This window comes from Thermothelomyces heterothallicus (assembly GCF_042370625.1).
Source record: "Thermothelomyces heterothallicus CBS 202.75 unplaced genomic scaffold P884_scaffold_4, whole genome shotgun sequence".
Classification (NCBI taxonomy): Eukaryota; Fungi; Ascomycota; class Sordariomycetes; order Sordariales; family Chaetomiaceae; genus Thermothelomyces; species Thermothelomyces heterothallicus.
This window is the reverse complement of record NW_027192565.1, coordinates 607,683-629,796: the sequence shown is the minus strand read 5'-3', so window position 1 is coordinate 629,796 and position 22,114 is coordinate 607,683. Positions and strand designations below refer to the sequence as shown.

The window sequence follows — 22,114 nt, the reverse complement described above, 5'->3', positions numbered from 1 at the left end:
AATTGGGATGATGGAGGTCGGGTCGTGAACTGTATTGGGAATGCGGTTGTGGTCTCTTTGCTGTGTCGCGCCGAGCGCGGTGTATGCAGAGGGAGGAGTAGTGTTATTAATGTCGCTAATCTTAATGGGAATAAAATAATTCTGGCGGGCAAGTTGGGCCAGCCTCCGAGGTTCCGCTGCGTCTCTTTACATACTGCTCTGCTCCTGTTCCAGGCAGTCCTTTGAGACGGCCTCTGTTCTGAGTTGTAGTGAGGGCAACCTCACTTACACTACGCTAGCAACTGGGTGCATGGGTGCCCCCTTGTCAATTCAGCAAAAACCACTGACCACACGAATCACATCAACACAGGAGCAGTACCGAGTCGCTGGTAGTAACCAAGCGCTGGAAGGCGGTTGCATCTCCATGATTGGCGAGTGATCGGAACATCAGAACGGGCTTGGCTAGTAACAGCGAGATCGTGGGTATTGTGACGGCAAGGGCTGATTTGATGCCATGTGGTCTCCTCCTAGGGGCTGGTAGGATCGACGAGATGGGCGAGGACCAGTGAAGATCATAGGACTTGGGAGTCGCCTTGATCGTCACCCTTTGTATGAAATATTGTATGTTCCTAATGTGTTTTGATGGTGCTATGTATCCGTGACCCTAGGCGATTCTGAACTTTCCTGGGCAAGTCCACCTCGCTTCTGAACCACCCTCTGCTTGGTCAGCGGCTAGTGCAATCATGGATTGGAAGACTCGAAGCCCAAATCAATATGCATGGTCTCTCGCAAACTGCTCCGGGTCTCTCTCGCTTTCCATTTTCTCTTCTCTTCGGCCTGCTGCCTCCCTAGGTAGTCATAGAGCGTCTACCTCTGTGAATACTGTGCCTTCTTCGCCTTCCCTTTGTTCTGGATCTCAAAATGACAACACCACGTCCTGGAATGGATGTACGGATACATACAGATTATTCCATGCTTTTAATATAGCGTACGAGTACGGGTTTGAGACAAGGATTCCAGCAGCATCTGATGGGTCCCGGCCGGCTTCCCGCCTGTGCAGTTCTGGTGGGTCCTGGCTCGCCAATGGTGGCGTGGAACTTCATCCGCATTCCCCACAGGCATCAACTTACTCCGTTACCATCAACCAGGACAAACGACAACACCAAGAAGGTGACGACAACTCAGCCCTGCTGCGAGGTTATGCACACATGCTCAAGCCGCTTGCCATTACGAGGACGCGCCTTGGTTAGTCCTTAGCGGAAAAGAATAGCTAAACTCTCAAAAGAGCTACCAGTGTCGCCGTTCCCAGGAACTCTTCCGCAACAGCAGTGACGTTGGGGACCGGCGACCAAACGCCAGCCCGAGCCCATCCTCGATCCGGGCGCTCGAGAAATAATCCGACAAGGCATTATATTCGTGTGAAAAAAAAAATCACTTCGCCGCTTCGCGATACATCGATCGGAGCAATTCCTTTCTTCGAGCGACCTGGACCGCCAACACCATTGCAGCAGCTGCAGCTTGTTGAAGAGCGCACGCTGATACGATGACGAGATTCAACACCCCTCCAATACTTTCGCAAATACGAGCCGCAAGGAGTTACTCGGAGCAGGCTGCTGCTCTCCGTCTGCTGAAGGATGATATAATCGGGCACGTCAACCGGAAAGAGGAATGGATTCAAAATGGTATCCTGAACCCGCTCGTCGAGATCCTCCGGGGCAGTGTTCGATCGCCGACAGGGTCGACAGGACAAGGGCAGAGTCAAGCAGAACAGTCAGACGGACTCTCAGAAGAGGATGAGGTGCGTCTGCTTGCCCTACAGATCATTGCTAGCTTTGCATATGGTAAGTGCGCCGTGGAGCGGATATCGAGGTTGAGAAAAAGGCCCCGGTGCTAACCCGGTCCAGGCAATGCCGCATTCCTTGCTCCCCTACATGCCGTCGACGTAGTATCGGCCATTGTCCCGACCTTGTCACCGGCGAATTATCCCCCGCCGGTCGTGTTGACAGCGTTGCGGGCCTTGAGAAACATCGCTGCGTCCGCCGAGCTTGCCGTTGCGGGCGCCAACGACATCGCTGTGCTGTCCAACACCCTGTTTTCCTCTAACTCCCTCGCCGCTCTATATGCCATTCTTTCCCAGGAATCAGCCGATGCCGTGGTACAGGAACAGAAACGACTGGTGGCGAGCCTCGTCAGCACGTTATGCAGAAACCCAAAACATCAAAATGCTCTTGCCGACGCCGGCGTGCTAGATGCCCTCGCCACCATGTTGGCAAGCTTTGCTGCGGCGAGAGGCGAGGTCATTCCGGGCGCTGAAGTGATCGGGCAGCGCGACGGTTTGGCCCATCTGATACCAGCTCCGGCAGCACCCAATGCCGATTTGGCTCTGACGCTCGCGGCCCTGTCCGCCATTGTCGCAAATTCGCGTTTCCGCTCATATATGCTGCTGTGTTCTCCAGCCATCCTGGCCGTCTTCCCACCCGCCGAGTTCTCGCCCTTAGCCACACCTTTGAGGGCGGCTTGGGACGCGCTAGAGGTGAATGGCTTTGGCAGTGTCCGTAACAGAGACCCTGGGGCCATGGACTACCTGATCCCCGCTGTCCCTATCCCTTCGTCCATTTCTCAGTCTAGGGGTTTCGGCGATTATCCCCCTCTAGGTTTCTCTGTGTCCCGCGACAATCTTGCTACTGGGAGCCGGACCTCGACGTTCCGGTTTACTGGCGTGGACTCGAGTCGTCCACATGTTTCCGGTGAGGACGAGGAGGCCGACGAGCCCGAGAGCCCGCTGATTCCGTGGCTCATTCACCTCGTCCGGTCAACTAACGGCCTAGCGAAGGTCATGGCTGCTTCCTTAGTCACATCGCTATTCAAGGCAGGCTTTGCAAGTCCAGAACGAGAACAGATGCTGGCTGTGCTCGTCGTTCCGCCACTTTGGCACCTTATGAAGGAGCACGATAAGGAGATCCCTGCTTCTGTCCAGCAGGCCGCCTTCGTCGAGCCTGGTACGGCCATGGACTGGGCGATCATGGAACGGACAATAGATGTCCTTGCTCGGCTTGTCGGGGAGAGCAACGCTTTGCAACAAGCCGTACATGACTGCGGGGTGATCAAGATGCTTGCAAAGCTGCTCAAGGAGTCGTGCGAACCTCGACCGGCCCAGTTTGTTCCGCGCCTCTGGTCAGCCAAACCCATCTCGGCGGCCGAGTCTGAAGAAGGCTCGCCCGCTTGCAGACTCGGACCAGCCGGCTTACTTCCGGCATATGCTCACAGGATCAGAATGCGAGAAAGTGCCCTGAAGCTTGTGGCGTCAATGGCCACACTCAGTAACGACTATCGTGAGGCGCTCGCTGAGGCGGACGTCGTACCATACATCATGAAATCCTTGTCGCCATATCCCGGGAATTCAAAGGAGGCCAAAGATCAGCCATCATCAGAGAAGGCGGCTGACAATGGCGATTCCGGGAAACTCTCGGCCCAGGACCATAACCCCAACTCTGTCATCGTCGCAGCATGTCACGCTATCAGAGCACTGGCACGGTCACCAAAGATTGTCCGGACTACACTGCGGGATCACGATGCCGCCGCGCCCCTTAATCAGCTGCTGAGACACCCTGATGCCGAGGTCCAGATCGCTGCCTCTGGGGCAGTCATCAACATTGTTACTAGTCATAACGACGTGGTGGCAGTACGTTATTACCTCCTGTATTTTTTTCGTTGTTTCCAGCTCTCTGCCTTTATTTTCTCTCTCGCTCTCCCCCCCCCTTCTTCTCTCTCAGTTGTTTATTCTCTCCTATTTTTTGCAGGGCCTATCGATGATACTGACCGAGAGTAGGCTCTCCTTGACCTCGGTCTCTACAAGACGCTTTGTGAACACGCGCACTCCCTCAATCCCGGGTTGCGGCTTAACGCGCTGTGGGCACTCAAACACTTGGCGCTCAACCTGGATAACGCCGCCAAGAAAGCATGCCTCGAAGAGCTCGAGCCAGGCTGGCTCGTCCAGCTCATCAGTGACGATGCATCCGACGAAGAGGGACTTGGCAATAGGTCACGGTCAGAACGGCGGTCCACGGACGCAGACGAGGACGAGGACATGGATGCGGACACACCCTACGAGGGAGACGATGACGCACAGCGCGCCTGGACCTGGCCTGCCCTCACCCACAACCGCGGCCTCTCGGTCAATGCCTCGCCGCGATTGCAACAAGCCGTCGCCAAGCTCACGGCGCTGCGCGACGCCGAGCTCAACCCGGCCCGCAGAGCGCGGGCGGACAGCCTGGCCATCCAAGAACAAGGGCTCGGGTTCATCCGCAACCTGCTCATGATTACGGACCCTTCCGGCCAGGCCGACATGGTGGACCATCTCTTTACCGAGATCGGGCAAGACCGACTCTTTGCCATCCTCACGGACAAGCTCAAGGTGCGCGTGGTGGGCGCGGCCAACCGGCGCGCCTCCTCACGCGACGCGCTGGTGCTGTACCCGCAGGCGCGCATCGTGGAGAACCTGGCGTACATTCTCGTCAACATGGCGGCGGGGGCGCCGCGGCACCGGCAGTTGGTGGTGGCGCAGACGGAGCTGCTCAAGCTGCTCGGGGGTCACCTCAGCAGCAAGGACCCGGGGGTACGCATGGCACTGTGCCAGCTGCTGGCGAACCTGGCGTGGGTGGACTGCGAGAGCGACCGGGCGCCGTCGTCGCAGCGGACCGCCGAGCTGGAGCGGCTCGGGTTCTTGGCCAAGCTCGAGGGCATGGAGGCGGGAGATGCGGACTTTGGGGTCAGGGAGCGTGCCAAGGCGGCCGTGTCGCAGATGAAAGCGCCGACCCTGTAGGTGAGGAGGGCCACACGACGGACGGACCCGGCTGGCTAAGCGACAGACGACGGCAGTGACGCCGCCGCCGCCGATGAACGATGTTGATGATGGTGATGATGACGCACGATGGACGACAACGAGCATGACTACTAACCACGAGGAGCCCTACGATGTGCGGGGTGTCGCGCTCAGGCGGCGAGGCAAGCTTTAGCGGGAAGGGGGAGATTATGCAGGGGAGAGGGGGTTCTTTTGTGAAGTTCGTAAGCTGGCATGGACGGAGAGGGCTATCGTGATAGATAGGTAGACCTCACCTCCCTCCCCCCCCCCCCCCCCTTTTTTTTTTTTCTTTCCTCTCCCTCTCTCCCCCAAACAATCTTGGGGCACTACCTTACTTGTACAGTCAAGCACTCGGCGGGCTCAGATCTGTAATAGCGCATGTTTGGATACGCAGAGTATACGATATTGATCTTTTTTTTTTTTTCTTGGCGTGAAACCGAACCTGGAGGAGGCTTTCTAGCCATACAGCACGGATGCGACGGAGCGAGATTGTGTAGAAGCAAGGCAATATAGTCTCCGTTTGATGGAGGGGTTTGGTCGGGGAGGTAAATCTGGATGCAGTCTGGATCATCCACCGATGCTGTCTCGGACACCGGCATTCGGCATTCCAAGGTCACGAACACCAGTTGGCTTGGCGGTGAACCACAGTCCCGGACGCAATGTATGTACACCAACATGCTTGTACGGATGTACAACACGGATGTACAACACACTCGAGGTACAGACATCGGAGATGGCCTGATGGATAATCCAGACAACCCTAATACCTACAGATCATATATACAACTGACACTGTACTACCACATGTATGGCACAACACCTTAAGGCACCCAACGCTTGCTACGCCGGTAGCAGCAGGGATGCAAGCAGCGGAAGGTCTGCATTACCCCTCTTCCTTCACAGACGGTTGGTGATGGCGGAGGTCGAGGTGGGGGAGGAGGAGTGAAAAGCATTATGAAATACATAGTAACAGATATTATGGAATACATAGGTAGGTACGTCCGTACATGTCCCTACATTAACATTACGGATACGCGACAGTTTCAACGCAGGGACTCGCGTAAGCGGAATGAAGGCGATGCGGTCACGACTTTGAAGATTCCCATCGGGGGGCCCCGCTCGCGGCAAAGATCGACAGTCGGGAATAGAGGGGTTCCGGACTGTGTGTTTGTTGTGGTGTGGTGCGGATTGGCGTGGTGTGATACTCGATGATGGCCCGTTCTCTTTGAATTGCCGGCATTAGCGATGCGCCGACGGAGGAGAAAGACTTGGCTTGGCTGGCACCGTTACACTACACTACAATCCCTGTAGTTATCAGTATGGATGACCCGATCGAATACACAGTACAATACACAGTGGATGTACGATGAGATCCTCGCAGTGTACTCTCACAGTAGGCAATAACTGGAAGGTGGCAGCAGCGTGGTGAGATAGTTTCTTTCCCGTTTCCTCGCCTCGCCCTCTCTCTCTCTCTTTTTTCCCGCTCTAGCTTTTGCCCAGTTCCGGGACTCGCCATTTTTTCTCGCGAAATCCGAGAGGGCGTGGAGAGAAAAGAACAAGCAGAGCGTTCGATGCGATTCCTTAGATTCCCGGATCGCTAATGTGCCAAGTATGGACTATGAGTACATACGCTAATCCGCCGCTGGCGGTCAAATCACGTCTTTTACTCTTATTCATCTTCCGATGTCACAGTTCGCCATCGTCATCGTCATGTGCCACCCAACCCGATGCTTCCGGACGATCCGAGTTGCTTCATCCGTTCCTCGCTTTTCCTCGTGCAGAATTGGGCGAGCCTCATCCTCAATGCAGCCGTTGTCATGTCATGTGGTGTCGCTCAGATCAACGCACGCCAAGCAGCGGCCCGCGATCGTTGTCGTCATTGGCCGGCCAGGGATCCCGGAGCCCTGTCGTGCATCGGAGGGGGGATGAGGACACCGGTCGAGTCATTGACAACAAATCGTCTAGAGTACTTACACTAGGGACATGGAGATACTAGCCTTCCATACATTACCGTCGTCGTCGTCGTCGTCGTCAGGTAAGGTTGTATATGCTGCCGGATGTTTGTTAGCTATGTACGGTACATACAGTTCAGTACAGACGGTACATACAATCACCAGACAGTGTGCCGAGTCTCGAGTGCCCACGCAAGGCGCTGGTCTATGGCTAAGAAAAAGGAAGGAAAAAGGGAAAACAGCACGGTCGAGACTCGCCGTGACAATGCTGTATTACTGGATGCTTGCGGGTCTGTTTTCGGTCCCGACCAGAGGGGAGAGAAAGAAGTGGGCGTGAGGGAGAAGACTCGGGATGGAGGGGCCGCTTATTTCTCGATTCGAATGGGCCGGGAAAGAAAAAGTGATGATGTCGGAGAGGATTCGGCAAGCTCGCAGGGCGCGGTGACCTCTGTGTGGTGTGGGTCATCAAAAGCTCGCTTCTGCTTCTTGGTTCACCCTCTCTCCTCGTCTGCTTGGTCAGAGTTGCTTGCTCTCTCGTCATCGGTGTTCTGGACGGTTCGCTTCCCGGCCGAAACCCCATGATAAGCCGGTGCTGCAGCTACTGCTAGCCCTGCCGACCCTGCCAGCCCTGTCGCCCTTCTGCCTCCGGTGTGGTTCCGCTGTGGCTCCCGAGGCATCGCAGACATCATATATACGCTGGGCATGCGTGATGCGGCTATAAGACGGTGCTCATCCTCCTCGACCCCCCTCTCACTCTCCCTCCAATCTCACCTGACCTTGGGAAAGGAGAGCAACCCACCGTTCCAATCGTAACCTGCTTTTCACATCTACATCTCTCAAGCCTCTGTCCCACCCAGACAACTTCCTCAACACACTTACACACCTCCCAAAAGTCCTCGATACCATCCCTAAGAGAGACACAACGTCCTGACCTCCTCTTGCCCGGACATAGAAACAAAAACAAAAACAAAAACAATGGCCGTCACAGTTCTTGTCTCTCGCAACGATGCGCTGAGAACACACCCTCCCGCGGGTGACTCGAGACTCTCTGTAAATGGCTCCAACTGGCTGTTTACCGTCACGAGCATTTTCGGGCTCGCTACTGTAAGTCGACCGACCCTTGTTGTCACCATCATGACTACCTACCTACCTACCTCACTACCCCCTACTCCCTACTCCCTACTCCCTACCTACCAACCACCACCACCACCAACCACCTCTACTGCGAACACCAATAATGGACCGCCACTACTAACACAATCCTCTTCTTCGCGATAGCTTGTCTTCTGGGCCCTCAAGTTCCGCGCCCGCGGCGGAGAGCGCTTCTTCCACTACCTCTTCATCATCACCAGCTTGACCGGCCTGATCGCCTACTACGCCATGGCCTCCGACCTGGCGTGGGTGCCGATCCGGCAGGCCAACTCGGTCGGCCACAGCGGGCTCGTCCGGCAGATCTTCTGGGCCAAGTACGTCTTCTGGGTGGTCGCCTTCGCGGCCATCGTCATCGCCCTCGGCGTCCTGTCCGGCGTCGCCTGGGCCACCATCGTCTACAACGTCGCCCTCACCTGGACCTGGGTCATCGGCTACCTCGTGGCCGCCTTCACGCCGTCCAACTTCAAGTGGGGCTTCTTCGCCTGGGCCTTCCTCGCCCACATCTTCGTGCTCGTCTCGCTCTGGTTCCGCGGCAGCCGCAGCGCCGACCGCGTCGGCATCCGCCGCGACTACTTCGCCCTCACCGGCTGGGTCACCTTCCTCTGGCTGCTCTACCCGCTCGCCTGGGGCCTGACCGATGGCGGCAACTTCAACGGCGTCACCGGCAGCTTCATCTGGTTCGGCATCCTCGACATCCTCCTCTTCCTCGGCACCGGCTTCGCCATCATCTTCCTCTCCAGCCGCTGGGACTACGGCCGCCTCAACATCGCCTTCACCCAGTACGGCCGCGTCCCCGCCCAACCGGGCACCTTCCCCGAGAAGGCCCCCCAGCCGGCCGCTGGTGCTGGTGCCGGTGCCGCTCCCGCTGCCGCTCCCGCTGCCGCTCCCGCTGCCGCTCCCGCTGCCGGCCCGGCCACAACCACCACCGCCACGGCCGCCAATACTGCTACTGTTTAAACGAGCCAGTCTGCAGTCTCTCCCTCGCCAAGTATTGGTCGCTGGAGTAGGAAAGGGAAAAAAAAGGGGGGGGGGAGAAGAGGGTCAGCACTCTCCTTACTTCCCCCCCTTTCCCCCATCGTTCTATTGACGCATGAGAGGGGAAAAGAGAGAAAAAAAGGGAGAAAGTGAAGCGTGTCATGAGTAACCAGGGGAAGAGAGAGAGGATGAGAGGATGAGAGGACCGAGGAAAAGATACCCGCGGTGGCGCTCCTTTTGGCCATGATTTTTGTGGTTCTTTTTTCTTTTTTTTGGACTGGTTTAAGATACCCCACGCTCGCTTGGATAGACTCTTGAGAAGGGAGAAAGGAATGTCAGGGGAGAGGAATGGGTTGGGACAGGAGAGGTGTCTTTATAATGTTTAATATCTCGAGAAACACGAGACAGAAGCCTGTCAGTCATTTAGCAACCGACCAATGCAACCAACGCAATATACCCCTCTCCATTCTCAGTGCTGCTTTCCTCTGCCCCCTCACAATTTTACCGTCAATAGCGGTTCAAACAAAAATGTGACTGGTCAAAAGAACCATAAGTCGCCGGAGAGGAAACTAGAACTACTATTGCGCTGTTCACCCAGCGTAATAATGTTGATTGTATCATCGTAAAGCCGAGGCCAGCCACGCGGCTCGATTACACGGCGGGAGTCGAACGGCCCTTGATGCTTACTTGTATAGACACCGGCACAATATGAAACATCAAGACCTCGATTGGCTGCTATGCAAGCTGGGTAACATAATAATTAACATAACATGGCAATAAACCTCAGCAGGCCCCCCCCCCCCCCAAAAAAAAAAAAAAATTAAAAAAAATAAGCAGGCCGGCCCAGCCGATCTGTCTCCTGAGTTCCACTACGGTCTGAGAGCCATGCCCCCGGATATCGTTCCCATTCATAACACATAAACCGTAGCCACGGACGGTCCGAAGCATCGTCATCAGAGACAAAAGGAAACCAGCGCAAGAACGTAAACGCAACCCCTTGGACCCCTTGACAGCCTCCTTAACCACGCTATGCACCCATATCCCCTTTCGCACCAAGACCCAGCCAGCATTGATCTCCCCAATCCCAGAGAGCATTCAAAATAAGAAGAAATATCGAAAAGACGGATCCCCAAACACAAGACAAAAAAAAAAAAGGAAAAGAAAACGGAAAACAGACGACGAACCGAGGTCGAGTCTAATCATCCCTCCTATCCTGCTCGTCATCCACCAAGATCACCACCGTCACAGTGGCCGCATACGCCTCGCGAATCGCACACGCCATGCTAGAAACGAACAGACAAGAACCGTCAGCACAACAACTTTGAATGGGCAGAACGAGGAGAGAAAGAGAGAGAGAGAGAAAGAGAAAAGAGAAACGGTTCGAAAAGGGGGAAAAACTCACCAAGTCCTCCCCAGGTCCGCCACCACCGCGCTCAGCCCCCAATGCGCGCACCACGCCCGCGCCAGCACCTCGTTGTCCGGCACGCCGAACGCCTCCACCACCAGCACCCGCTCGTCGTCCCCGCCGCTCAGCGTGTCGGGGCTCGAGACCCCCGTCGTGGTCGTCGTCGTGGTCGTCGTCGTCGTGGTACCGTGCTGCCCGTTGCGCCCCACGCTGCCGATGCCGTTCCAATCGCGCACCCTGACCAGCTGGTCCGCCTTGACGGGCGTGTAGGCGTAGTCGAAGAAGAGCGGGTGCGGGCCGTCGGAGCAGGGCCAGGCCGAGATGAAGGAGACGTCGAAGGCGAGGCGGAGCGGCCACGAGACTCCGTCGATGGCGAACTGCACCCAGGCGTCGTAGTACCGCGGGGCCGCCGCCGGCTTGGACGAGTACGAGGAACCGGGCGGGGCCGGGGAGGACGGGGTTGAGGAGGACGGGGTGTTGGTGGCGGCGGTGCCGTTGCCGTTGCCGTGGCCGTGGCCGTGGCCGTCGCCGTGGCCGCTCCCGCCGCACGGGCGCAGGCTGAGCAGCTCGATGCGGACCAGGTCGGCCAGGTACGCGTCGTCGTCGCGGTCCGGGGAGACGAGCGCGTACTCCTTGACGGGGAAGACCTGGGCTGGCGGACCGAGCGGATCGGAGCGCTCCGGCATCGACTGCACGTCTTCCGGGCTCACGCGGTCCGCCGGCGGGCGGCGCGCGCGGATGCGGGCGATCTGGTTGCGGCCGAGGTCGGCGGTCGGCCGGGCCGGGCCGACCCAGCCCGCCAGCGTGCGGCAGGTGGGCGCCAGGACCTTGCCGACGATGGAGGTCGCCGTCCAGTAGGTGTAGCTGTTGCGGTACTGGAAGCCGCAGCTCGGGTGGGCGTGGGTCAGCAGCGTCAGGTCGTCGGTCGCCCTGTCCGGGTCGATGTCGATGAGGGCGTTCATGATGAGAAAGGTGAAGGTCGGGCCGGGCAGGACGAGCCCGCTAAAGAAGGCCATGGCGTGCGAGCTGACCAGGTCGAGGGTCGATTCCTCATCGCGGCGCTTGAGGCTGGCGAGCGTTTCGCCAAGGTTCGGCCACTTCATCATCTGCGCGAAGCGCTTCAGCATCTTGACCTGGCGTCTCTTGAGCTTGTACCGGAGCCGGATGTTGTCCGGCTCGCTGCCGTACTCGTCGACCCGGATGTTGTCGCGCCACCTGCGGGCTAACGCCAGGTCCCATTGTATCTTTGGCGGGATCTGGGCCAGCAGCTTCTCCTTTGCTTCGATCAGGTGATGCCTCGACTGAATCCGGAGCTCCAGCTCGAGGCTGAGGAGCAGCTGGTGGCAGAACTTCCGGTAGGTCTCGCGGTTGGCCGAGCTCGTGTCGAAGATGAACCTGGTGACGACCTGGTTCTTTGGCTCCCTGAAGTCCAGCCAGCCGGGCGTCGAGAGGACCATGATCAGGTCGATGATCTGCTTTTCTAGCGTCTTGTGCGGATTCGTATGCTTGTCGGGGTCCTTGAGCAGCCGCTTGTAGAGATTCCTGTACATGAGCTCCTCGTCGTCGTCCTCCAGTCCGCGGTCCAGCTCCTTGAGCCGTGCGAATATGCTCTCGAGGTTGATCTCGCGGGCTGCCACCCCCGGGTTTACCATCTGTTTGAATGGCGGGACCACGCTTGCCCGGCTCACCCAGTGATTGAGCGTGATGGTACCCGGGCGCTTGCCGAAGCAGAACGAATAGCTCGGCTGCTCCAGCGTCTCCCAGGGGTAGGTCGCCGGCCCTGACTGGGCGAGCCGTAGTGTCATGAGCTGCGTCATGGAGTCGTGCTGGTTGGCCGCATCGGTCTCGTCACCACGGTTCCCGGCGGCAGTCGCAAACAGGGCGTAAAACTCATCGCCAGCGTGTGGGATGGCCCTCTTGTGGCCCCTGAAGGCCGGGACTCCTCGGGAGATGAGCTGCATTGCCGGTCCCAGGTTCAGCTCCTCGTTGCTCGACATGCCCGAGGGCGGCCACTCGGTCAGCGGCCCTTGGTCGTAGGGGGGGACCCCGTGGGGGTCCTCGCGGCCCTTGCCCTTGACCACGCCCGGGTCTGTCCGTCGTGGCCTTCGTCGGCGAGGCGAGGGCTCTGCTGGGTCCTCCGGCCTTCGGCTGCGGGCGGCCACATCTCCGTCACTTGCCCTTCTCGGGGTATTCTTTTTCGTTCACAACGTGTCAGTCAGATCCCGTGATGTCACGGCACCTCGATGCAGTCCACCCCGGGTTTCAAAGCGTACCGATTTCTCGTCCTTGGCCGCCGAGCTCTTGCTCCGAAACAGTTTCCAGAAGCCCTTTTTCTTCAGCTCCTTGAGCTCCTCCATCGTTTTCTTTTGTGGCGCAAAGGCTAGCCCAGTCGGCGGCTAGATTAGCGTCGGCTACCCGATGATCAGAGGTTTCAGGTGAAACTGCGCGCGCCCAACACCCGTGCACTCCTAAATTTTGGTGTTGGCTTGTGGAGCGGTTTGCGAGGCTGAAAATGGCACAGACACGCGGCGTGCCATCAACATGCGGCTGCGCATGCGTCCCAGTCTAGTTGGCTGCCATGCATGAGATTTGGGCGCCTCTCCCAACCGCCCGATCCGCCGTGTCGGGATCCTCAAGCCCCGGCCGGCAATGATACTTCAAGGCGGGAGGAGGGTGACGGTCGTGGGGGCCGGCTGTGGGTTAGATTACCAGAATACCAGAAAGTGACCAGCTGTATTCGTCCTTGGAGAAGTATTGTTGAGAGGAGGGTATCTGTTTCTTCGAGACTGTAATTTGGACGAAATCAAACAGAGAGCGGCTTGCACTTGCAGGGAAATTCAGAAGTCCCGTGGATCACGAGCATGTGCAATGGCCCGCCTGATCTGTCGCAGTTGCGCCGTTGCGCCGTTGCGCCGTGGAACGCCGAGTAAAATGCCAGTGTCCTGCCGTAGCTTAACTGTAAGCTGTCAGTGGCCTGTATGGGCTGCCCTACCCGGTTTCTCTGCGCCCAATCACTTGCTCTCAGCTCCCTCAAGGCGACGCGCACCTCCTCCTCTCTCCTTGCATATTCCGACTCAAGAACAGCCACTCTTCGAGTTGCCAGGTCACCTAGCGGGGACGGGGCAGACCGTTCCAGTCGAGCTTGCCCAACGTGGAGACAGCTGCTGCCTTGTTACACCATCTAAATCGCCCCGCCTTTGGACTCCCTTTTTTTTCTTTTTCTTTTTTTTTCTTTTTTTTTTTTTTTTTTTTTGGGGGGGGGGGGGTTGTTAGTTAGTTAGCAGTCACTGTTCTTGAGGCCGAGTTATCAGAAGTACTCCGTACACGGTCGATATTCCCAAGTTTTATTTCGCAGCTACATAGCATTTCGCTAACTTCCCGGTTTCACCAGATGCGCATGCCGGAAAATGAAGTGCACCAGCTTATACTGCTATGGATGCATGGTACCTCCGTAGGCGGTTCTTGTTTCGTACTTAGGGGACAGTTCCATGCAATGTCCCAAAAGGGAGCCCGCTGAAGGCGGGGCTACGACCGCTCCGCAGTGGGTTTCAACTCACCGCCCAAGTCGCATTTGGGCAGAATCCAGAAAATTTCTGGATTGCAAACGCTTTCGGATCGGAACTTGGCGCGAGGGCGGGCCAACGTTCACCATCCCAGCCTCACAACACTCACCAGTCACAATGGCACCTGAACTTCGCAAGAGAAAGTCGAAGCGTATGTGTTCCATTTCGCGGCCATTTCCGCATTCCAAACACTAATTCAATCGAATCTAGCTGCCTTGGCAGTACCAGAGCCCGCCGCCAAAAAGACCAAGGCGGCCAAGGACACTCCCAAGGCTGAGAAACGAAAAGGTAAGAGGCACTGTCCATTGGGGAAGTTTCCGATTAGCTGACTAGCGTCCCATCTCAGCCCCCGAAGAAGCCTCCCCTGTTGTCGTGAAAAAGCAGAAGCCCAGCAAGGATGTCGCCCCGAAGAGAGATATCGCCCCGAAGAAGTCGGCATTAGAGAAAGAGAAGCAGTCAACGGAGACCAAGGACGCGCCACCCAAGTCCAAGAAGGCCGCGGAACCCGCGAAGCCAAAGGAACAGCAAGAGAGCGATGTCCCATCCGACGTGGAGCAGGAAGAGCTTGACGATGACACCAAAGCTCTCGTGAACGCGCTCGACAGCGGCGACGAGGACGAGGCCGAGACTCGGGTCAGCACGTACAAGAAGGGCCAGGACGTCGGCAAGATTCCCAAGGCGAAGAAGGCGGCAAAGTCAGCCGGCAGCAGTACCAGCAGCGGCAATCCGGGCGTCATGTATCTATCGAGGATCCCCCACGGCTTTTACGAGCACGAACTACGGTCGTACTTTGGCCAATTCGGCGAAATCACGAGGCTTAGGGTCGTACGGAACAAGAAAACGGGCGCCAGCCGCCACCGGGCATTCATTGAGTTTGCCGACGCCGAGGTTGCCGACATTGCCGCCCGCACCATGGACAAGTACCTCCTGTTCGGACACATCCTCTCTGCCAAGATCGTGCCGCCGGCCCAAGTGCATCCGAACCTGTTCAAGGGCGCCAATCGTCGCTTCAAGGTGGTGCCGTGGAATAAGATGGCCGGTCGGCAGCTCGAGCGGCCGCTTTCCGAGTCGCAGTGGCAGGTCAAGATCGCCAAGGAGGAGAAGCGGCGGGCCGCTAGGGCTGAGAAGTTGAAAGAGATGGGCTACGAGTACGAAGCACCGGCGCTCAAGCCTGCCGAGGCCAAGTCCCTGCTGGAGAACGGCAAAGATGAGGGTCCCAAGGCCATCGAGGCTCCGCCTGCCGCCGCGGAGGTTGAGTCAAAGGAGGAAAAGCAGGCTACCGAGCCGGAAGTGACCAAGGCCGAGGCAACAAAACCCTCCGAGGATGCGACCCCTCAGAAGAAGAAGAGTAAAAAGGGCAAGAAGACAAAGTCATGAGCAGGTTACCGTCCAGAGTAGTAACGTCGCCTCTTTGATACCCACGGCTCGGGCCAAGAGGGTCGTCCTGTTTAGAGCATCCAGTCCTTTTATGCGAAAAAGAAGTATATATGTATGCACCAAGCGAACCTGACAAGCTCGTGGAGGGGGGCCTAATGCCCGCAGAGCTAGCAGGATTTTTAAAGTGCCATTCGATACTCTACTTCTGCCATACTATGAAAATGCCACCGGTTTGCGATGTGCAACGGCAAGTTCGATAGAGAATCAGGCGAAGCGGAAAATATGTGCAGAAGGAAAGAGAACACCAAGGAGTGGATTCTAGGTACCTAGTGCTCAAATACTTGGGCTGTTCCCTATTATGCTTACATAATACAGTTTTTTAGGCTCGATAACCGTGCGATAGTTGGCATTTGCGGAGGACACCGATCATTTACAACCGGAACACGCCCTTCTGCCAACAGGTACATACAAAATTCACTATGGACCTCAGCAGACTCTCTTCGCCCAAATGAAATAAGGAACTGCCCGTCTGGAACCCATGACGATCGGCTGCCGCAGCGGAGTTGTTGGGTGAACTGGCCTTTTGCACTGTGCGTTCATTCAATAGGATTCTCATAGATATTCCCACAGGTACAGTACATAACCCGTACATACAGGCAAGTACACTATCTGTGTAGAAACCAATGCGGACATCATGCCGTCCTGTTCGTTCAAATGCAATTGCGCATCGTAATTCTAAGACCCTGATCTGGATCATGACACCTGAAAACATGATGGCTAGCGGCAACAGGAAATGATTCTTCTGTATTCGTATTACGCTGGCAATACGAGGAGCTGGAACTTGGCTGGATCCGTTCCTCCATTCCCTCCATTCTTGTAGCCCGTCGCGCCTCTTGTGCTTCATGTATGTACATCCTTTGTTGTACCGTGCTTGTATCCCCACGAACAACGACGGGAAACCATCAACACGACACCTTTCGACCTCCGCATTGTCAGACCCGAGAAATCGACGACCGGCAACAGCACCGCAAATTGCATTTGCACCATGTCGTCTCCGGCCGCGCCAACCAGTTCCATCCAATCAGCAGCCCGAGGTAACGTCCCCCAAGTGGGCTTGAGGGGCATGCAACGCGCTGGCGAGGCCGGACGCCGGGCCAGGCCACATCACCGCCCCTTGGCCCTCCCGCTACGTGCATTTGCGCTAATGGAAAATGATGCCTCGCGGTAAGCAACAGGTCCCGCCGCCGCCTCCAACAGCAAGAAGAAGAAAGGAAACAAGAAGAAAAAAGGCAACAAGGGCAACACCGCAGGAGGCGATACCAACGCCGGCGACGTTCCCTCGAGCGCGCAGAAGCAGCCCGCAACCGAACCAGACACATCCGCCCAGAACGATGGCGTTGAGGGCGCACCGGCTGAGGAAGTGTCAGAAGAGCTAGAGAATTCGCCCGGTTTGGTATGCTCCCTCCACAGTGCCAGTGCGCAAGCAATTTTTTTCCTCCTCCTCCTCCTTCCCTTCTCTTTCCCTTCTCTTTTCGGATGCAATTGACGCCGAGGCATACTATCGTTGCTATGTCCCTGACCTGGCTTGGTAGAGCACGTCGAATCCCCCTCTAGAGCCTGGCTCTGCGCCAGATAAGCCGGTAGAGCAAGCACCTACTCCGGACACAGACGAAGACGCGGCGACGACGGCGGAAACAGGGGTGAATACTGAAGACGATCCAACACCTGTGCCGGCTAACGGCCATGCCAGCGCAAACGGACACCCACCAGCGATATCAGGGGCGAGAAGCGCCAGGTCAGAAACCATGTCAGAAGAAAATCAAGACGCGCTACGACGCGAGGTCGAGCAGCTGCGGAAGCAGCTCGAGAGCATACAGGAATCGCACGCCCAGGAACTCGCGCAGCTGCGGTCCGACCTAGAGGAGGCCGAGGGGGCCAGGGAACACGCCGAGACGCAGTACCAAAACTTACTAGGCCGCGTTGAGAAGATCAGAGAGACGCTGGGCGACCGGCTAAAACGGGACAAGGCCGAGCTGGAAGAGACCAAAGACCGCCTTGAGGAGGTCGAGGCCCAAAATGAGGAGCTGCAGAGGACCGTGACGGCGCGCGAGGAAGAGTTGGAGCGCCTGAGAGGCGAGGTGCAGGAACAAGCGCGCGAGCTGGCGAGCTTGCGCAGCAGGACCAACCTGTCGCAACAGAATTGGCAGAAGGAGAAGGATGACATATCGCGGCAGATGCAGAGCCTCAAGAGCGAGCTCGAGTCGACAACGGCCGCCATGGGCGAATGGGAGGTCATTGCCATGGAGGAGCGCTCTCTGCGCGAGAGCCTGGCGGACAAGGTATCGGACCTGGAAGAACAGGTCGCCAACGCGCGCGAGGCGTACGAGAAGGCGGACGCGGACCGGGAAGCGCAGTCGCAGGCCGTCGACCGTCTCCAGCGGGCCCTGCAGGAGCTCCAGGACACGCGGAAGCGGGAGCTGCGCGAGATGGTCGAATCGACGGAGGAACAAGTGCAGGCGCTCAAGAAGGTCGCCCAGGAGGCGGACGCCCGGGCAGCCGAAGCCGAGTCGGCGAAGGAGGCGCTGTCCAAAGAGCTCGAGCGGACCGCGCCGTTCGAGAAGGAGGTCAAGGAGAAGAACCTGCTTATTGGCAAACTACGGCACGAGGCGATTGTCCTCAACGACCACTTGACAAAAGCACTCAAGTACATCAAGAAAACCAAACCAGAAGAGACAATCGACAAGTAAGCCAGCCTCCTTTTTCTTCCTCCTCGCTCAAACCAAAAAAAAAAAAAAAAAAAAAAAAAAAAAAAAAAAAAAAACCCTCTCCGCGCCGAGCGCCCTAACTAACGGCCACCCGTTTAGACAACTCGTCACGAACCACTTCCTGCAATTCCTCAGCCTCGACCGCTCCGATCCCAAGAAGTTCCAGATCCTCCAGGTCATGGCCAACCTCCTCAGCTGGACGGATGAGCAGCGCGAAAAGGCCGGCCTGGCACGGCCCGGCGCCGCCGGCGGGGGAGGCGCCTCGTCAGCGGGCAACACGCTCCGCCTGCCGGCGTCGCCCTTCCATCGCACGCCCAGCTCGCCCGCGCTCAACACCGAGTTCTTCTCGGAGCCGTCGGCGACGAATGCGGGAGCAGCAGCAGCGGGGGGCGGCGGCGGCGGCGGCGGGAAGGAGTCGCTCGCGGACCTGTGGGCGAGCTTCCTGGAGCAGAGCGTCGAGGAGGCCGGCGGGAACAACGGCGGGAGAGGGTCGAGGAAGGCTAGCCTGGCGAGCGTGAGCACGGCGGGCGGCGGCGGCGGCGGCAGGCCCGATACCCGGGGAGGATAGACTTGAGCTACTTGAGCGGTTCTGGAGGAGCGTATGGTTGTAATATAAAAAAGAGAGAGAGCGGCGAAACCAAAAGCAAAAGAAAAAAGAAGAAGAGAGAGAAAAAGGGTGCACGACCTGGAAGGCTGCAGGCCTGGGCTGCGGGTTGATAGAGGGATCGCTGCGTACTAAAGCCGTGTGTAGAAGAGAACAGCAGAGGCTCAAACGGCTGGCGTTGCGTGTGGCAACAAAGTTAAGGTCGCAAAATATTAAGTCTTACTGTTCAGGGGCAGGAACAAACGAGCAGCGAAGGCCATCAATTCCTTTCTTCCATTTTCTTTCTTTTTTTTATTGTTATGATCGCACCCGCATTACAGATTTCAGTTATTGAAACATCACAGGAAATAGAGGGGGGCCCCCGAGAAAGGGGGCGGGGAGAGGAAGATAGATAGATACATCCGCGGACTGGCTGCCGCGCTAGAACAATGAGGTCCAGAAAGCCATCCAAACAACCGGTACTCTGGGAGCCGTATTGCTGGTTGCTGCTGACTGGCTAGTGCTGGCTGCTCTGGGGGCTCACGGTGCGCGTAGAAAGTTAATGTTATGCTCTTAGGTCGTCTATTCGCTAACAAATCGATCAAAATCAACTTCTTGTCCTTAACATACTAACTAACCCACCACCTCCTCCTTCGCCGCCGGCCCGCCGGCGCCCTTCTGCGGGGCCAGCACGGCCTTGGCGTAGTTTTCCGCATCCCTCTCGATACTCCGAATGTCGATGCGGTTCATCAGCGCGTCGTTCACCCCTTCCACGACCTCGCGCTCCTCCATCATCTCGCGCATCAGCCGGACCTCGTGCGCCCAGTAGGCGTTGCTCCGCCCGCGCAGCTCCTCGTCCCTCAGGACCGTGTTCTTGATGACCCCGGCCCCGCTGATCACGCCCTTGGTCGCGCCGAGGGCCCGCACCACGCCCTCGACCCGCTCGGCCGCCGAGGGCGGGGTCACGAACGCCCGCTGCGTGCCGGACAGGTACAGCGCCAGGGCCAGCAGGGCGTCCAGCGCCGCGAGGCCCAGGTACCGCACGGCGCGCGCGGTCCAGTAGAAGGCGTCGATCTCGCCGAGGCGCAGCGCGCGCGCGTTGGCGGTGTGGTTGTACGTGGCGACCCAGTAGACGTCGGCGAAGGCGAGGCCGGCGGCGGCGAGGGTGGCCGGCTGGCGCCAGCCGGTCGCGGCGCGGGAGAACGGGGCGGTGAGCAGGGCGGAGGTGGCCAGGGCGATGATCACCAGGTTGAAGAGGTGCTGCGCCAGGAGGTCCGGGAGGGCGTAGTACAGGTAGGAGCGGGGCTCGTCCGAGCTGCAGAAGGGGCAGTTCGCGAGCACCGAGGGCCCGTACTGGAGGTAGAGGAGGCGGGACTCGAGGGAGGCGAACTTGGCGCGCAGGGAGAGGTCCGTGGGCGTGAGGACGTTGCCCGGGCGCAGGGCGGAGAGGCGGGTAAAGAGCACGTCGGCGGGGATCTGGAGGCGGGACTGTGTCACTCTGAAGACGTTCTCCGGGGCGAAGACGGGAAGGGCCCGGACGAAGAAGACGGCGGATACGGCGACGAGGATAGCGACGGCGCGGGTGATGGGCGGAGGAAGAGGGCGGACTTTGAGGCCGTGGACCCGGGGTGCAGAGCGCGCGCGACGATAATAGCCGATGGCCTTGGGCAGAAGGAGGGGCCCGAAGAAGATGACCAGGGACTTGATGCTGTTGAGTTGAGATTAATCGGGATCGCGTCAACGACTGTATCCTTGTGTGCTGTCTGCCATCTCGAGTTGACTTACGTCCCCCAGGGTATCGCCATCTTGATGACTGGGTGTTGCTGCCCCAGCTGCGTCCCTTTTCTTCGAGCGGCGTGGCCGACTGCTTAACGCAGTAGGCTTCTCGCGCTGCAAAGAGGCAAGGTGTTGAACAAGGTTGAACCCGCCCAGCTTTACACTAATGCAGGAGGGTATGTTAGCCCAGGACGGCATGAGCATTGTGGGGCCATGTTTGGTGGGGGGGCTTAGGTCAGCACAGCCTTGTGCTGCAGCAGCGAGAAAAACAAAAAAAAATATAAATTTCGTGGACCTGATCTTGCCGCAACTTAACTCCCACTCTTCATTCTTAGCTTTTGCCGAATCGCAACATTACAATCAGCAGTGGCGCTGGCCGCCACATCGTCCATTACTTGGCTGTAATAGCAAAGCGACAATACATTACGATTTTTGACCACTCCGCTCTCCTCCTGCGCCCGTGACTGTTGACACCGATGGCACTATCGAAGCTTTGGCGGCCCTCTCAATGGTCGCTCAAAGTCAATATGTTGCCTAGATCAAGCCCAAGTGCTCTGCCAAGAGTCATCTCAGGTAGTGTTGCAGAATTCTAGCTTCGGCCATGAAGGATCTTTGCGTCAAATGCTGAGAGACAAAACAATCTGCATATTTGTGGCGTGCATCTCCGTCCGCGTTTTACAGCTCTTTGTTGCCCTCGTCCTTCCCCACCGCAGCAGGAACGGGCTGCTTGTCCTTCTGCATCGGCTTTTGCTTGTGCCTTTGCGACTGCCTGCTGGCCGCGATGAGTCCGATGATGCCGACCGCCGCGTCTACTATGAGCGTCAACATGCTCGTGCATGCGGCCTGCCACATCACGATGCTGACACTGCCCAGCGGCGCCCGCGGGAACGATGCAAACCACTCGACGTAGTAGGGGAACCATCCGTAGGGCAGCCAGAACATGGGCACCTTGCCATACCACATTGGGAGAAGCCATTGCACGCCGCGAGTCGAGATGAGACGGACAGCCGTCAGGTATCGGTCGAACCGGGTGCGCGAGGCGTCGAGTGCGGATTCTGCGGCGTGTTCAGTAAATTGGGAACGGCTCGAACGAGCAACGGGCGGGCTTCCTACTTCTCTTCTCCAGCTCCTCCAGCAGCTTGTCGTGCTGCCGCCGCAGCCTCGCCCACTTGGCGAACTCATCCTGGCTGCTGGTTGCGTTGAGGTCATGGCGGACCGCCAAGTACTCTTTCTGCTTCCTTCGATGCTCGGCGAACTGCCCGGCCAGGGCTGTAGGAAGGGAAAGGTAGACGCGCCAGATCTGTAATGAGGGGGGCCAAGGAGGGCGAAGTCAGCTCATGTTCGATGCATGCAAAGCACACATAGTCAAGAGGAAAGACGCTGGGGTGGTTTTGGGTTGGGGGGGGGGGGGGGGGGGGGGGGGAAGAGAGAGAGAGAAGGGGGGGTGGGGGGTTTGTATCGCATACCAGGTTGTTGATCGTTGCTGCGCCGATTGTGTTGACTAGTCGCACCACTAGCTCGATGACGAAGATGACAACCACTAGCGATGGCATGTTGGCTGATCGGAGGAGCGCGGGGAACGATCGGCGGCTATGAGAAGTCGTCAGGGGAAAGTTAGGTTGCTGTCATGGCACGGATCTTTGGGTCGCCAGACGCGGGAAAATCTCCAGACGCTGTCCGAGTATGACGGAACTGCCAGCGCGCACACCCGGCAACGTGGTTTCGC

General features: G+C 57.8%; 7 protein-coding genes across 7 annotated transcripts; 4 read left to right on the top strand and 3 right to left on the bottom strand.

Annotated features, from left to right (window-relative positions):
* Window positions 1-1,522: 1,522 nt before the first annotated feature.
* P884DRAFT_193321 (armadillo-type protein) lies at window positions 1,523-4,801 on the top strand (the record flags this gene model as incomplete). The annotated part of the gene is made up of 3 exons (XM_069437746.1): window positions 1,523-1,820; window positions 1,884-3,661; window positions 3,809-4,801. 3 exons carry the CDS (start codon window positions 1,523-1,525, stop codon window positions 4,799-4,801), a joined length of 3,069 nt encoding a protein of 1,022 aa, XP_069300052.1.
* Window positions 4,802-7,571: 2,770 nt separating this feature from the next.
* Window positions 7,572-9,129, top strand: P884DRAFT_94850 (rhodopsin-like protein). Its single transcript, XM_069446191.1, has 2 exons — window positions 7,572-7,896; window positions 8,071-9,129. The coding sequence occupies exons 1-2, from the start codon at window positions 7,768-7,770 to the stop codon at window positions 8,899-8,901; spliced, it is 960 nt and encodes a 319-aa protein (XP_069300051.1). The 5' UTR covers window positions 7,572-7,767; the 3' UTR covers window positions 8,902-9,129.
* Window positions 9,130-10,317: 1,188 nt separating this feature from the next.
* On the bottom strand, window positions 10,318-12,793 carry P884DRAFT_318701 (uncharacterized protein; the record flags this gene model as incomplete). Its single annotated transcript, XM_069445342.1, has 2 exons — window positions 12,598-12,793; window positions 10,318-12,516 (listed from the first exon to the last, which is right to left on the bottom strand). Exons 1-2 carry the CDS (start codon window positions 12,679-12,681, stop codon window positions 10,318-10,320), a joined length of 2,283 nt encoding a protein of 760 aa, XP_069300050.1. The 5' UTR covers window positions 12,682-12,793.
* Window positions 12,794-13,835: 1,042 nt separating this feature from the next.
* Window positions 13,836-15,411, top strand: P884DRAFT_237916 (uncharacterized protein). The gene is made up of 3 exons (XM_069440060.1): window positions 13,836-14,038; window positions 14,098-14,175; window positions 14,234-15,411. The coding sequence occupies exons 1-3, from the start codon at window positions 14,005-14,007 to the stop codon at window positions 15,262-15,264; spliced, it is 1,143 nt and encodes a 380-aa protein (XP_069300049.1). The 5' UTR covers window positions 13,836-14,004; the 3' UTR covers window positions 15,265-15,411.
* A 603-nt stretch (window positions 15,412-16,014) lies between these two features.
* P884DRAFT_218327 (uncharacterized protein) lies at window positions 16,015-18,977 on the top strand. Its single transcript, XM_069439376.1, has 4 exons — window positions 16,015-16,358; window positions 16,500-16,717; window positions 16,857-18,007; window positions 18,129-18,977. Exons 1-4 carry the CDS (start codon window positions 16,310-16,312, stop codon window positions 18,595-18,597), a joined length of 1,887 nt encoding a protein of 628 aa, XP_069300048.1. The 5' UTR covers window positions 16,015-16,309; the 3' UTR covers window positions 18,598-18,977.
* A 268-nt stretch (window positions 18,978-19,245) lies between these two features.
* P884DRAFT_193873 (uncharacterized protein) lies at window positions 19,246-20,417 on the bottom strand (the record flags this gene model as incomplete). Its single annotated transcript, XM_069437787.1, has 2 exons — window positions 19,246-20,320; window positions 20,398-20,417. 2 exons carry the CDS (start codon window positions 20,415-20,417, stop codon window positions 19,246-19,248), a joined length of 1,095 nt encoding a protein of 364 aa, XP_069300047.1.
* A 646-nt stretch (window positions 20,418-21,063) lies between these two features.
* P884DRAFT_297474 (CHD5-like protein-domain-containing protein) lies at window positions 21,064-21,941 on the bottom strand (the record flags this gene model as incomplete). Its single annotated transcript, XM_069444520.1, has 3 exons — window positions 21,064-21,443; window positions 21,502-21,688; window positions 21,855-21,941. The coding sequence occupies 3 exons, from the start codon at window positions 21,939-21,941 to the stop codon at window positions 21,064-21,066; spliced, it is 654 nt and encodes a 217-aa protein (XP_069300046.1).
* Between the last annotated feature and the right edge of the window lie 173 nt (window positions 21,942-22,114).

What these genes read in the sequence shown, in the direction of transcription:
- P884DRAFT_94850 (XM_069446191.1), top strand. Translation starts at nt 7,768, where the DNA reads ATGGCCGTCACAGTTCTTGTCTCTCGCAACGATGCGCTGAGAACACAC. An exon ending in GCATTTTCGGGCTCGCTACT is followed by an intron (nt 7,897 to 8,070) that starts GTAAGTCGACCG and finishes TCTTCGCGATAG; the next exon opens with CTTGTCTTCTGGGCCCTCAA.
- P884DRAFT_237916 (XM_069440060.1), top strand. Translation starts at nt 14,005, where the DNA reads ATGGCACCTGAACTTCGCAAGAGAAAGTCGAAGC. An exon ending in TCGCAAGAGAAAGTCGAAGC is followed by an intron (nt 14,039 to 14,097) that starts GTATGTGTTCCA and finishes AATCGAATCTAG; the next exon opens with CTGCCTTGGCAGTACCAGAG. An exon ending in CAAGGCTGAGAAACGAAAAG is followed by an intron (nt 14,176 to 14,233) that starts GTAAGAGGCACT and finishes GTCCCATCTCAG; the next exon opens with CCCCCGAAGAAGCCTCCCCT.
- P884DRAFT_218327 (XM_069439376.1), top strand. Translation starts at nt 16,310, where the DNA reads ATGTCGTCTCCGGCCGCGCCAACCAGTTCCATCCAATCAGCAGCCCGA. An exon ending in TAGAGAATTCGCCCGGTTTG is followed by an intron (nt 16,718 to 16,856) that starts GTATGCTCCCTC and finishes CTGGCTTGGTAG; the next exon opens with AGCACGTCGAATCCCCCTCT. An exon ending in CCAGAAGAGACAATCGACAA is followed by an intron (nt 18,008 to 18,128) that starts GTAAGCCAGCCT and finishes CCACCCGTTTAG; the next exon opens with ACAACTCGTCACGAACCACT.